The following is a 12,988-nucleotide window of genomic DNA, read 5'->3' as shown; positions in this document are numbered from 1 at the left end:
ATGACTTTTTGGGCAGTATACGGCCCATGGCAGGACGTTCCCACCCCTGGTTTAAACCAAAAATAATAGCAGTGTATTGTGGGTTTATGTAAAAGGAAAGTGTATAACAAGAGCACAAAGGCTGAGAGAACCCAAGTGAAAGTACACTGTTGTGTTTTTTTTAAATATATCTTTGTTGATTTCAGAGAGGCGGGGTGGGGTGGGGTGGGGGAGTCATTGACCAGCTGCCTCCTGCACGCCTCCTGATGGGGATTGAGCCCACAACCTGGGCATGTGCCTTGACTGGGAATCGAACCATGATCTCCTGGATCATAGGTCGATGTTCAAATGCTGAGCTACGCCGGTTGGGCAGTACACTGTTTTTGGACATGAAGTGTATGATAGTATTACTTGATAGTAAACCGCAATAAGTTAAATATGTATATCAGAAACCCAAATGCATCCATTAAAATAACTCAGCAGAATTAGGACATATACCAATGAAGGAGATAAAATGGAATCATAAAAAATAATCCAAAACAAGGCAAAAAAAATTAAAAAAGGAAAAATATGAGTATAGATAGGGCAAATAGAAAAAAATTAACAAGATGGTAAATTTAAACAGAATCCCATCAAAAATCACATTAAAATTAAATATGCTAAACATCGCAATTAAAAGAAAAAGACTGTCAGACTGATTAAACAATTAAGGTACAACTGTTTGCTGCCAACAAGAAAACCAATTAAATATAAAGACATAAAGAAGTTAATTATAAAAGGATGGGAGAAAATGTACCATGCTAAGATTAATCAAAAGAAAACTGAAGAGGCTATGTTGATACCAGAAAAAGTAAATTTTAGAGCAAAAATATTTTTGGGGATAATGATAAATGAATAAATTTGTCAAGAAAACATAAAAATCCTAAATATTTATGCACCAAATAAAAGAACTTTAAAATATAAGAAGCAAAATCTGATGTAACTACAGAGGAAAATGGACAAATCCCTTGTTATAGCTGGAGATTGTAATACCCCTCTCAGTAACTGATAGAACAAGTAGATGGAAAATCAGTAAATACAGAGAAGACTTGAACTACACCGTCAACCACCTTGATCTAATAGATGTTTATACAACCCTTTGCCCGCAACAGCAGAAATACATCCTTTTCAAGTGTTCATCAAATATTTACCAGGCTATACCATATTTTGAACTATAAAAAAGTCCCGATGCATTGTAAAGGATTTAAGTCATACAAAGTAATTTTTTTGACACAGTGGAACTAAATTACAAACTAATAACAGAAAGATCTTGGAAAATTTCCAAACATTTGGAAACCAAATAACATATATCTAAACCCATGGGTCACAGAAAAATATCAAAAGTAAAATTAGGAAGTATTCTGAAATAAGTTAAAATGAAAGTTCAACATAGCTAAATATTTGGGTTGAAGCTAAAGCAATAGTTTGAGGGAAATTTATAGCCCTCAGGGCCTATATTAGAATAAAGGCAAAGTCTCAAATTAATGACTTCAGTTTCTAGCCTAAAGAAACTAGAAAAAGAAGAGCAAACCAAACCCTAAGTAAGCAGAAGAAAAGAAATAATAAAAATTAGAGTGGAAATAAATGGAACTGGAGGAAGGAAAACAAAGATGAAAATTAAGGAAACCAAAAACTGATTCTTTGAGATAAATAAAATTGATACGTCTCTAGCCAGACTGATAAAGGAAAGAAGACAAATTACCAATACAGTAGTGAGAGAGGTAGTGAGAGACATCAGCAGTGAAAGACATGACTATTCTGTAGATATTAAAAAGAATAATGAGGTAATAGTATGAACAACTTTATGCCAACACATTTGAATACTTAGATGAAATGGACAGATTCCTTGAAAGACACAAATTACTGAAGCTCAATCAAGAAGAAATTTTAAAATCCTGAATAGTCACATATCTGTTAAAGAAACTAATTTGTAGTTAAAAACCTTCCCGCGACCTTGCAAAGGTGGTTGAGCATCCACCTATAAATCAGGAGGTCATGGTTGGATTCCGGGTGGGGGCACATGCCCAGGTTGTGGGCTCAATCCCCAGTGAGGGGTGTGTAGGAGGCAGTAGATTGAGGACTCTCTCCCATCATTGATGTTTCTGTCTCTCTCTCCCTTCTCTCTAAAATCAATAAAAACACATTTAAAAAAACAAAAACCTTCTCTCAAAGAAAACTCCATGCCCAGAGAGCTTTTCTGGGAGAATTCTATCAAACATTTAAGGAATAAATAATATCAAGTTTACAAACACTCTTGTAGAAATTGAGGAGCAGGGAATACTTTCCAACTCATTCTTTGAGACCAGTATTACTGTGATAGAAAACCAAGATGAAGATATTGGGAGAAAAGAAGACAACAGACCATTATCTTTCAAACACATAGATGCTAAGTATTTTAATAGAATTGTTGTATCTCGAAAATATTTTAGCAAATAGAATCCATTCCTTTTATGGTTGAATAATATTCCATTGTATAGAATATACCACATTTTGTTTATCTATTCATCAGTTGGTATACATTTAAGTTTTTCCCATTTGTAGGGTATTATGAGCAATGTTGATATGAATATTTGTGTATAAGCTGAGAATTTATTTTTATATTTTCAATCTTTGACACTTTGGATTGAGCCATGTACAGGTACACAACTTTGGCTATTTTTAAAATCCAAAGACATAAGATTTCTTTATGGTGGTAGAAATCCATGGAGCACATGCCATGTAGCAGAACAGACTAAAGAGTAGTTAAAAGAAAGCACTTGTTAATGCACCTGGGGCCAATTTTAGGGAAAGAAAGCTTAAAACAATCTTCTCCATACTTTCATTTAATTAATAATTTTCTGTAGTATACTTAAAATATGCATTGACATGTATATTTATCACTTCAATTATGATGATGTGATTGGCTAAGAAATGTAAAAATTTGAACCTATAGGAATTCATTCTAATTCTTCCATTTATGGGTGTTTTCTTCACACTAGCCATTGCACTAGGTGATGGGGTTATAGCAAAAACAAAACAGACAGGGTCTGTGCCCTTGAAGTGCTTATGCCCAATTTCTTTGAGGGTGGGAGGGTGGCTGTGGGGCATGTGTGAAGACATCCAGCTTGCGGATCAGGGGAGGCTTCCAGAAGGAAGTTCAAGCAAGCTGGGATCTGAAGGAGGAATGGGTCTAGATAGCAAGAGAAGGGAGAGAAGAGGAAGGAGGAGGAGGAGAGTTCCTAAGCAGGAAGTTCAGCATGTTCAATGCATCACCTGTTCAAGGAATTGAAATTAAGGTTCAAGGCGAGGTATGGTGGGAGCTGAGGATGAAAAGAGCAGGAAGAGCCCGGTACCCTTGATAGCTGTTCCAGGCAGACTGGACGCAACGCCAAGAGCTGGGAACTCATTAAGGAGAGCCACATGAGCAGATCTGCATTTTGGCTACTCAAAGGGGCATGTTGGGTTGAGGTTGGGTCATGTTTCCCCTGTAGTGGAAGGGCTAGTTACGACAGTGGGAGGTTTGAGCACATGGGGGGCTCAGAGTCACTGTGGAGAAGAAGGTGAGCAGGAGGGTGAGAGAAGCAGTTCCGGGCTGTTTAAAAGACAAATATTTTAAATCTACATCATCAGACATTATGGAGGGTTGTGTCCCAGGGATGTGGTGAAGCACGTTTGCATAATTGTGGTTCAGTGTGTCCCTTGCCTTAATTTAACTCAGTTGCCTTAATTAAACTGAAAATGCCAATAAAGAACAAAAATTGCCAAAACAGATTTTGTGGACGATGGAGTGCCAGCCATCCTTCATTCTCATTACAGTCAAAAGTTGGCAGTTCCCCTGCTGGTTTCACATACGCATTTGCTCTTTAGTTCTAGTTTGAAATTGAAAACCTGGAAGAGAAGCTAGTTATTCTCCTGCTTCCAGAAATCAAGGAGTCAGGGGTTGAGGATATAGGGGTGGGGGAAGGAGATCTACCTGAGCTGTTATTTTGCAATCATTGGAAGGCCACAGTATCTCAGATCGTAGTGCCAGAAGGGAATTAAGCACAGGGCAGGGCAGGATATAGGGGAAGCAACCTTTCTAGTGGTATGGTTGTGGAGACCTCAGGAAACCTGTGCCTGCAAGCCTTGCTCAGTGAGGAACTGGGAAACTGGTCTGGGGTCAGAGAGCTGCAGACAGTGGACATAAAGTAGGTCTGACTCCAAACTGGTGGTCTTCCTGTCCCCAGCAAGGTGCCACCAGAGGTTGGATGCTGATGGCCTGACAGAGGTGGCAGCAGGCCCACTGTTACTGCAGATGGCACACAAAAGGGATGGGTGGTAGGAGCTGCATAGCAATGGTCATTAGTTTATTAAACTCCCCTTAATGAGGGGTCCCCTAAGGGCTAAGAGTAAACTTAATCTTACTTTCTGACCATCTTTATATGTGTATTTGTTCCTGCAAATGACATATACACCATATAATGGTTTGAGGCAACTAGATATATTTACAAGGCAAGGCCACAGTTCTGGGCCAAGTGGGCAGCTTAGTTTGCCCCAATTCAGCCAGGCTTACCCTTCCCGTTCAGCCATGGGGCTGGTTCTTTGGACACCATGGGGAGGTACAGTCATGTTTTTAAGATTTCATCGTACATGCAGAGGTCAGAACCCATTTGATCAACTTGGCCTCCTTTCAGGAGAATGTCAGCATGCTTAACGCCTGAGCACACAACTTCTGTTTCCTTTTTGCAGAGGGATGAATCATGGCCTTTCTTCTTTGTCCAGGTATGTACCCTTTAGCTGCAGCAACTCAGGAGGCTGAGAGCAGCCGGAAGCTGACTCACTTACTGAACGCCGTGACCGATGCTCTGGTCTGGGTGATCGCCAAGAGCGGCATCCCCTCCCAGCAGCAGTCTGTCCGCCTGGCTAACCTCCTGATGCTCCTTTCTCATGTCAGACACGCCAGGTACAATCCCTGCGGGGGCACTTCACTGGGTACATGCGGGGGGCATGTTCAGAGGGTGAAAAACTGGGAAAAGTGTTTTCAAGTTTGAGATGGATTAGGTGGACTTGTTACCTTTAGAGGAAGATGAAGCCCTGAAAGGGAAGGGGGGCGGGGGTTCTTCATCAGTGCACACACCTGTAGCCAAAGGTCAGCACATAGTAGGCACTGGATGACTGTTGTGTGGCACCTTATAGGATCTTTATGGTATCTTGTGGTGGCTCATCTAATTCTTAGATGTTGGGGATTTTAGCTTGTTTAAGGAGTTCTAAAAGGGGCAGGTCCTTCCCTAAAGTGAACCCCCCCCCTCCTTGCACTACCTAGGGCTGGAGCCCAGAGGTCATTTTCTTGAAGAGGTTAAACCCAGCTTTCCTAGATCAACTCTTGAGGTCGGTGACCTGAGGAAGTGCACAAAGCCTTCCCTAAAGCTCTTTCCTTACGATAGCACCAGGATATTGAGGACGAGTCCGAAGAGAACTGGTGAGTTGACAGTTCTTTGGAAGGCAGGGCCGTGGTAAATGGTGTGTGGTGCCCGATGGTGGCTTTGTGTCACCCAGGATGAGGGTAGCCTGCCCTGAACTGGAAGAGGGGCGATAAGGAGGAATGTCTAGGGGCAATGAAGAGGACAACATACCCCTCAAGAATTTTAACAAGGGTTAGGAAATGAAAATGATCTCTGCTTCTGTTTAATGATTATTTGGCACACAACCATTTGCAGAACAGTCTATTGTCATTCACAGTTTCTGTATTTGTGAATTTGCCTGCTTGCTAAACTTTATTTGTAACCCCCTAACTTGATTACTCATGGGGCTTTCGTGGTCATTTGGGGACATTCACAGAGTGGCAAAAACATCTGAGTTGCCTGTGCTTACATCCCAGCTGAGGTCAAACTAGGTCACACTCTGCCATCTTGTTTCGTTCTTATACTGTAACAGGTGTCCCTTCTGTGGCCTGTTTAGTGCCGTGTGTTTGCATTGTTGTTTTTTGTTGGCGATTTCATTGCCCACAAATGGTCTCCACACACAGTGCTGAAGTGCCATATAGTATTCCTAAGGCAGGTAGGCTGTGATGTGCCCTACGGAGAAGTTCAAGCATGAGCCATGCGGCTATAGGCCGTGAGTCTGTTAATGAATCAAGTATATATAGTAAGGTGTCTATAAGCAAAAACACAGATACAACAGGGTTATTAATGGGCTGATGAAAACGTGAGCAGAGGTTCTCAGCACCCTAACCCTGTATTTCCCTCAAGAGCAATGGTTCAGCATCTGCCAACTCAGTGTTTGCAGTGACTCTATAGAATGTAACTACTGTGAATGAGAATCGATTGCACTCTGTGCTAGGTGCAGCCAGGTCATTGCAGGTGGGTAATGGGACAGAGGTCACAGGACATGGTCCTTGCCCTTAAGTGTAGATTACTGAAGGAGCCAACTGAAAGAACCATAGAACAAAGGGCTCGGGGAAGTGTGTGAGTGCACGGACTGTTTATGTTGGGGAAGATTTCAAAGTTCCTGTGGCTGTATCACAGGAAGGAATCTCGGTACCTTTTTGTCCCCATAGTAACAAGGGCATGGAACACCTGCTCAGCATGAAGTGCAAAAACGTGGTCCCAGTCTACGACCTGCTGCTGGAGATGCTGAACGCCCACACATTTCGTGGGTGCAAGTCCTTGGTCACAGAGTCTGAGTGTAGCCCAGCAGAGAAGAGTAAGAGCAAAGAGGGCACTCAGAACCCGTCTCAGTGATGACCAGCCCGGAGGTGAACAGGCTGCAGAGGCAGCGGCTGAAGCATGAACTCCAGTGCAAATCGTGAGCCCCATCGGGATGGGCGGCCTTCGTCTTTCTGTGTGGTCTCTCCTTAGCTATGGTGGGTTCAGTCTGTACCATCCTTTCCCGACCTCCCTTTCCCAGGAGTCAGGTGAGAAGGCCAGTTTTCCTTGTTATTAGGGGGCGTGTTGGAATGCAGTTTTTCTTGCTGGTCCCTTTTACTTTCCATCTCTTTACCATCCCTTTGGAAAAAACATTTTAGAGGTTTTGGAATGAACGGTGGAAGTCTGATCTGGAAGAGTTGAGAGAACGTGGCACTTAAAGGAAGTGGACTAACCTTTATTGAGCAACCTAACCTGCCTTTTTGGATAGACCTTTGTAAGCTCTTTCTGGACCACTTGATTGTAGGGCTGAAAACCACGACGGCCATCAACGAATAGAGTTTCACATACCTGCCTCACAGGCTGGTGAGGACTGATGTCAGGGCGGTTGTTCTGTTGAAGGACAGAGGGGTTGTGACCTGGGGAGCCAGTGGTCAAGCTGGGACATGAGCCATGTTCTTCCCCAGACCTTGCGGCCATCTCCATTCCCTCCTGATGTGCACTGAGAGCCTGCTAGTTATTGGGGGGCGGTGTGTGTGTGTGTTTGTGTGTATGCTCACTCTCATGGAGAACTGTGGGGATTTAAATCTATCTGCCCCTGGAGTTGCTCTTCCTTAAAAACTCTCTTGTCCCAAGGGGCCCGGTTTGTGCGCTGGAGAAGGCTCTTGTGTTTGCAGGAATACAGTCCTATCCTGTGGGTATGGGTGACAGCCGCGTTTTCCTGGGGAGCCATAGCCGCCACATCAGCCACCCAGAAACAGGGCTGTGTGTGTGCAAGGCATACTGTTCCATGGAAGGATGAATTGCTAGTGTGTCAGGTTCAGGGTCAAACTGTGTCGATTTGATGAGCGCACCACTTGAACAAGACCTGGTTTGTGAACTTGACTTAAAAAAAAGAGAATATTTAGTAATTATTTATAACAAAAAGAATTTGTTTACACCCTAGGGCTCTTTTAAAATATTTTCTTATCAGAATATTTATATGGTGGACAGGGTGAAATAGAAACTTAGTAAAATATTAGTTCTTACTCCAAGTAGAACATAAATAGGACATGATGATAAAGCACCTCAAATTACAATTTTAACTTTTTAAAAATGGAAATTTTCGTAAATTTTCAGGAACATAGTGAATGTGTAAAATGAGTTACATCTATGTTTTGAAAGTGAGCAATTAATCGTGCAATTTTTGTGGTTTTAAAAAAATTACCTTATGAGATTAAACACATTTTCTTTTTGAAAATAGGTTTACTTTGGTTAGCACGTTCTGTATTTACTAAGTCATTAGGGTAATTCAGTGTTATAAAGGTTGGTTTCTGCTAGTGAGACAGACCTTGAATAAGTCTTAATTTTGATACTGGTGCCATTTTATTAAAAGTTGAGCAGAACTGTTTCAGAAACACTGGGCCATTTACCTAGAGAACACACCATTGTCTGTAGTCTGAGGTGGTCTGAAATTATTCTTAGTGACTCAATGTTACTGCTTTAGTGAGATTCAGTACAGAAAATAAGCTTGATTTTATAGGGACCAAGGAACCAGTGTTATCCAGGTCAATTTTCTTTCTTTCTGGGTAGTTTAGAATCCCCCATGACAAATACAGGGGGGGATGTGAGGCTGGAGTGGGAAGTGGGAGGCAAAGGCAGCAGCCCTGAACAATTATTTACTGATATAGTTGTATTTATAAAAGAGAGACCAGGTTAAAAAAACCAAAAAACCAGAATGAGGTCCAAGCCATTGCCCCATTAGTATATAGTAAAGTTCTTTAGGTTGAATTTTGATGCCCAATGGAGACACCAGACTGGACTCAGGTGCTTATCCAGAGTTGTGGGTGCTCTTATGAAAACTCACTGGTGCCCACGGCTCATTGTTCAGCTATTCCTGCATGGCCCTCAGGCTGCTCCTCCCTGCATTTGGATTTAGCGCGCCAGGAGGCTATAACATTTTGTCAGTTTCTTCTTGGCTCAGGACTCACTTGTGTGTGCTGAGAATACAGGTTAGTCTAACCTGAGGCCTCCTCGGTACGGTCTAGACTGGGTCTGGGCCAAGTAGGCTGTTGAGATAACATGGTCCATAGTTGAAAGGTATTCTTTGTTGTTTTGAATATTCAAGGGCCCTCTCCCCTTTCAGATGAAATGTTTTGAGTCTCTGTGCCCATCTGCTCCAAAAATGTCCTCTAAGACATTTATAAGAAGAAACCAGTGTGCAAGGTCAGGCTGCCATTTTTACATGTTTTGGGTTAACCCCTCAATGTCCATTTTAAAGATTTCATTTTAATAGCACTTTCTTTTAAATATCATCTTTTTGCAGGGTATCCATCCCCTCAAGTGGTCCATGGGCAACTTAAAATTCTCCCAAAGTTATGCAAGGATTTCAGTGTTTTCTGGTCCAGTTTTTAAAAGGAATTAACTAGGGGGAGTAGGATCTGACAACTATAGGCAGGAACTGAGTATTGAAAAACAAAAAACCCACCCAACTCCACTTTATGTGTGATGAGACAGAGATCTACAGCTTTGCTACAAACTCGTGGAAAGATTCCTGTCCTCTGTTTTGATACTTAAGTGATCATTTAATATGAGAAACTTCTTTTGCGGGAAATGAGTGAGATTTGGGCTTATTTCCAAACACTAGGGTCTAATATGGAGTCATGTAGACAAATTTCAATTAAATAATTACCATGGAATATTCTTAATACAGAGGACATTAGAATAGTGTTCACTCTGGTTCCTCGGAGAGAGCTGGCAGTTCCTACAGAGGACTCATGGGCACTCCCAGGGAGCTGCACAGGGAGTTTTCACATGTTCTAACCACACCTTCCTCTGTCTGGCCTGTCACATGCTCACTGTCCACCAGGACTCCCTACAAAGGAGTCAACCCTAAAATAATTTTGAAGAGATTTTCCCGAAACATTGAGGTGGGAACAGAAGATTATCAGTTGTCAGCCTAGTAACAGATCTGGAGGTTGATCGTATTAAAAACAAAACAGTGCAAAATCAAAAGCTCGGCAGTGAGATTGCCATTATTTGGGTTGTTTCACCTGCTAACTCAGCTAGAAGGGCAATTATTTTAAATTTCAGCAAAAAAGAATCAGTTTGCATTTCTTGGCAGAGCTACATTATATAGTCATAGACATAAGCCAAGTTGAAGCAATTCTAGAATTTTCCAGCATGTGACAATCAAGTTTGGTTGTACTTAAATTTGCTAAGGGACTTGCATATATTGGCACCTTTTCAGGGTGAACCTTCTGTTTCTAGGTCTGTTTTGAAACAAAACATTTTTATTAAGATTTGACACATTTCTTTAAGCCACTAAAAATCTTTAAAAACATAGTAAAAGGTTATGTGAAGGAAATGGTAAAAATACATTGTTTAGTACCTAAAAATAACATTTGAGGAACACTTACTATGTGCCAGACAGTTCTCATGCCTCATCCACCCCAGTTAATCCTCATAGCAATTACTGTTGTCCTCTTTTTCTGGCTGTGGAAACTAGAGAGTATAAGCAAACTGGCTCAAGATCACACAGGGAGTAAGTGTCAGAACTAAACATACACAGTTGAAGTTCCAGTGCTGAAAGTAACCATGCAGTTTAACTAGTTAAAAAGAAAACTAAAGAATATATTTAGACTGCAGAATCCATTTACCAAATGCAATCTGACAAGCATGGCTGCTCTGATTTAAGTGGGCCCACTAGTGGCACCCCCGGCCCCAATTTCTGGAACACTTTTGCAGACATAGAAGTTCAGTCCTATCTTTTATGCATGTGTAAATTAAAGCCCAGAGGGGTAAGCTGACCTGCTCAAGGTCAGTAAAACTACACCTGACAGTTTAGACCAGAATTCAAGTCTTCTGTGTGCCAGGCTAGCACTGTTCCTGCTGCAGGACTTGCTTCTGTAAGAGTCTGCTGTTCAAGCTGAATTTCAGTGAGAAATGGAGAGATGGCTAAATTACAGTTGCCTTTAGATCCTACCGTCGTCTCAGCCTAGACGGGGTGTGCATGAACCTTTACAGAACAGCAGCCATGACAGGTGGACAAAAGGAAGATTAATTTTGTTATTCCAGTCTTCCCATCCGGGGCTCATCAGCTAGTAGCTAGTACTGCCATAACCTACTTCTATCTGTTACTGCTTCCCCCAGGTACAGTTCCTTGGAAGTTTACCCATGTAAAACACATCTTTTAGGCACCGATGCATCCCTGTGGAGTCTGGTTTCCTATAGTGTGAAATACATGCCATTTATTCTCTGTAGCTCTCAAAGTTGCTGGAATGTGTGCTCTAGTGGCAGCTCTACAGAAATGCATTCTTTGCGATTTGTGATCTTCTTATAACCCTTTCTGTTGCTTTGGAGTTGAGGGTCCTATTAATTTGTGGGCCAGTCACTGGCGATGGTGGTTTTCTTTTATGGGAAGGGCAAGGGCAAGGGCAAGGGCAAGGGCTTGCCCATGCTGGCCCTGAACAGCTCCTGTTAACTGCACAACCTATGCTGCTGCATCTGTTCCTCTAAGTGCTCAACTCTCAGTCCTGTGTACCTCAGAGACTATCGGCTGGATGTCATTTTTTTCAGATGAATGCTTAGTATCATTAGCAGGCTTTTAAATTTGGGCCTTTTTACAACTGAATGTTTGCTGTTGCGTGAAAGAAGATTTTGAGGTCTGCTTTCCGTTCCTCCAGGTACCACTTTTTCTTTGCTGTGTCCCTTTACTGTTAATGGAACTGTTGCAGAAAGAAGTTTAATGTCACATAAGCTAAATAAAGTGTTTTTCATAATTTTGGTTTTAAAAATGTATTTGTTGGGAGTTGAGTGTAAGAATTTTCAGGGATTAAGCTAAGTAGTGTTGCCATTCTATTCTGAATTCTATTCTACTTTAGGTTTGCAGAGCCTTTTAAGAATTTAATAAAAACCACGGACGCTCTTCCTGGAAAAAGGTACATAAAACAAATGCTTGCATCCAATTTCAAGAGAGTTAAGAATCTCTGACTTATGCTGCTGAAGGCTTTTTAAACAGTGCCAATCCAATCTTTAGTCAGCTGATCTCACTGTGATTTAAGACAACAGGTGCTGTGTGCTCCAGTAAAATGCAGCCTACAAATATAAATATATAAATGGGTAGATTTTCTGTAATTATCTCACCTGAGTCCATTAGTATTAAACCCTGAGTCAGGGATGGGGAGGAAATCATTCACTGATACTGAGGTTATCTTAATGCCAAGAGTCATTTGAAAATTTCCCTTGAGGGAGGGAATATAAACCTTTAGGACAGTGTAAAGCAGATTCTGGTTAACAAGCCTTTGGACTATACTGAGTTTAGAATGTAGAGAGGCTTCTGGGGGCAGGGTGGGGGGGGAGGGTTTGTCCTGAGAATTGGAATGCATAATTAGGCTTTAAAATGCAAACAGCACTTTCTTTCCAACTTTTACTTGCCAGAGTCCCTTGTAAGTGCAGAAAAGGACTCCACAGTGGTCACCTCCTTTGGTCTGGAAGGAAGAGGTAGAGCTCTGCCAAACTGGAGCAAACACCTTCTAACCAACTTAGTGGCTTAAATGAAAAGTTTGGGTAACATTTTCGCAAATTTTCCTCTGGGATTACTGTAATCCATGAAAAGGGGTGAATTATTTTAAAGAGTTAAAAGACTCTGAAGTTACATGGTAAAAAAGTAACGTTTCCTGATCTCTTCTAACAATTTGGTAAAGTGAAATGGATTCTCTTCAACTGGTCCCTTTCTGTAAAGCTGCTTGGTGACCTGCTGCGTCCTGGGGGTGTCTGATCCACAGAAGTTATGGCCTCACCCCTGAAAGTCTGAGTTTCCTGGAGGCTTGTGTTTGGAAGGAGAAGAGGGGACTGAGATTGCTGTGGAGTCAGTGGTGCCTCCCAAGGTGCAGGTTAGGAGTGGTTAACAAGGAAATGGCTCAGAAACTTCTAATCACCCTCTTGGTTTAGGTGAGAGATAGACTGTATGTAAAGCAGGTGACTTTCCCTGTAATGTTTGCTTAACATTGTTATGTTAGTTCTCTCGGGTGAAATGATCCTTTCCCTTGTGACCACCTTCTACACCAGGCTGCCCTCACTGCCCTGGAGGGTCACACTGGGTAACTGTCTTGTATAAAGGGGTAGGTTTCTAGATCTCATATTATTCTGTACAAAGTTAAGTAGAATGT

At 41.8% G+C, this 12,988-nt stretch overlaps 1 protein-coding gene across 1 annotated transcript in view; it reads left to right on the top strand.

Annotated features, from left to right (window-relative positions):
• The window catches only part of ESR2 (estrogen receptor 2), a 46,650-nt gene extending 38,923 nt beyond the window's left edge, over positions 1–7,727 (top strand). The window contains exons 8-9 of the mRNA XM_081146237.1: positions 4,759–4,939; positions 6,533–7,727. Of these exons, the coding sequence (XP_081002363.1) occupies positions 4,759–4,939; positions 6,533–6,716 (365 nt within the window). The 3' untranslated portion in view covers positions 6,717–7,727. The remainder of the gene's footprint in view (positions 1–4,758; positions 4,940–6,532) is intronic.
• Positions 7,728–12,988: the final 5,261 nt, after the last annotated feature.

Source organism: Miniopterus schreibersii, assembly GCF_964146895.1.
Source record: "Miniopterus schreibersii genome assembly, chromosome: 1".
Lineage (NCBI taxonomy): Eukaryota > Metazoa > Chordata > Mammalia > Chiroptera > Miniopteridae > Miniopterus > Miniopterus schreibersii.
The sequence above is the reverse complement of the archived record's forward strand: the minus strand, read 5'-3'. Positions and strand labels throughout refer to the sequence as shown.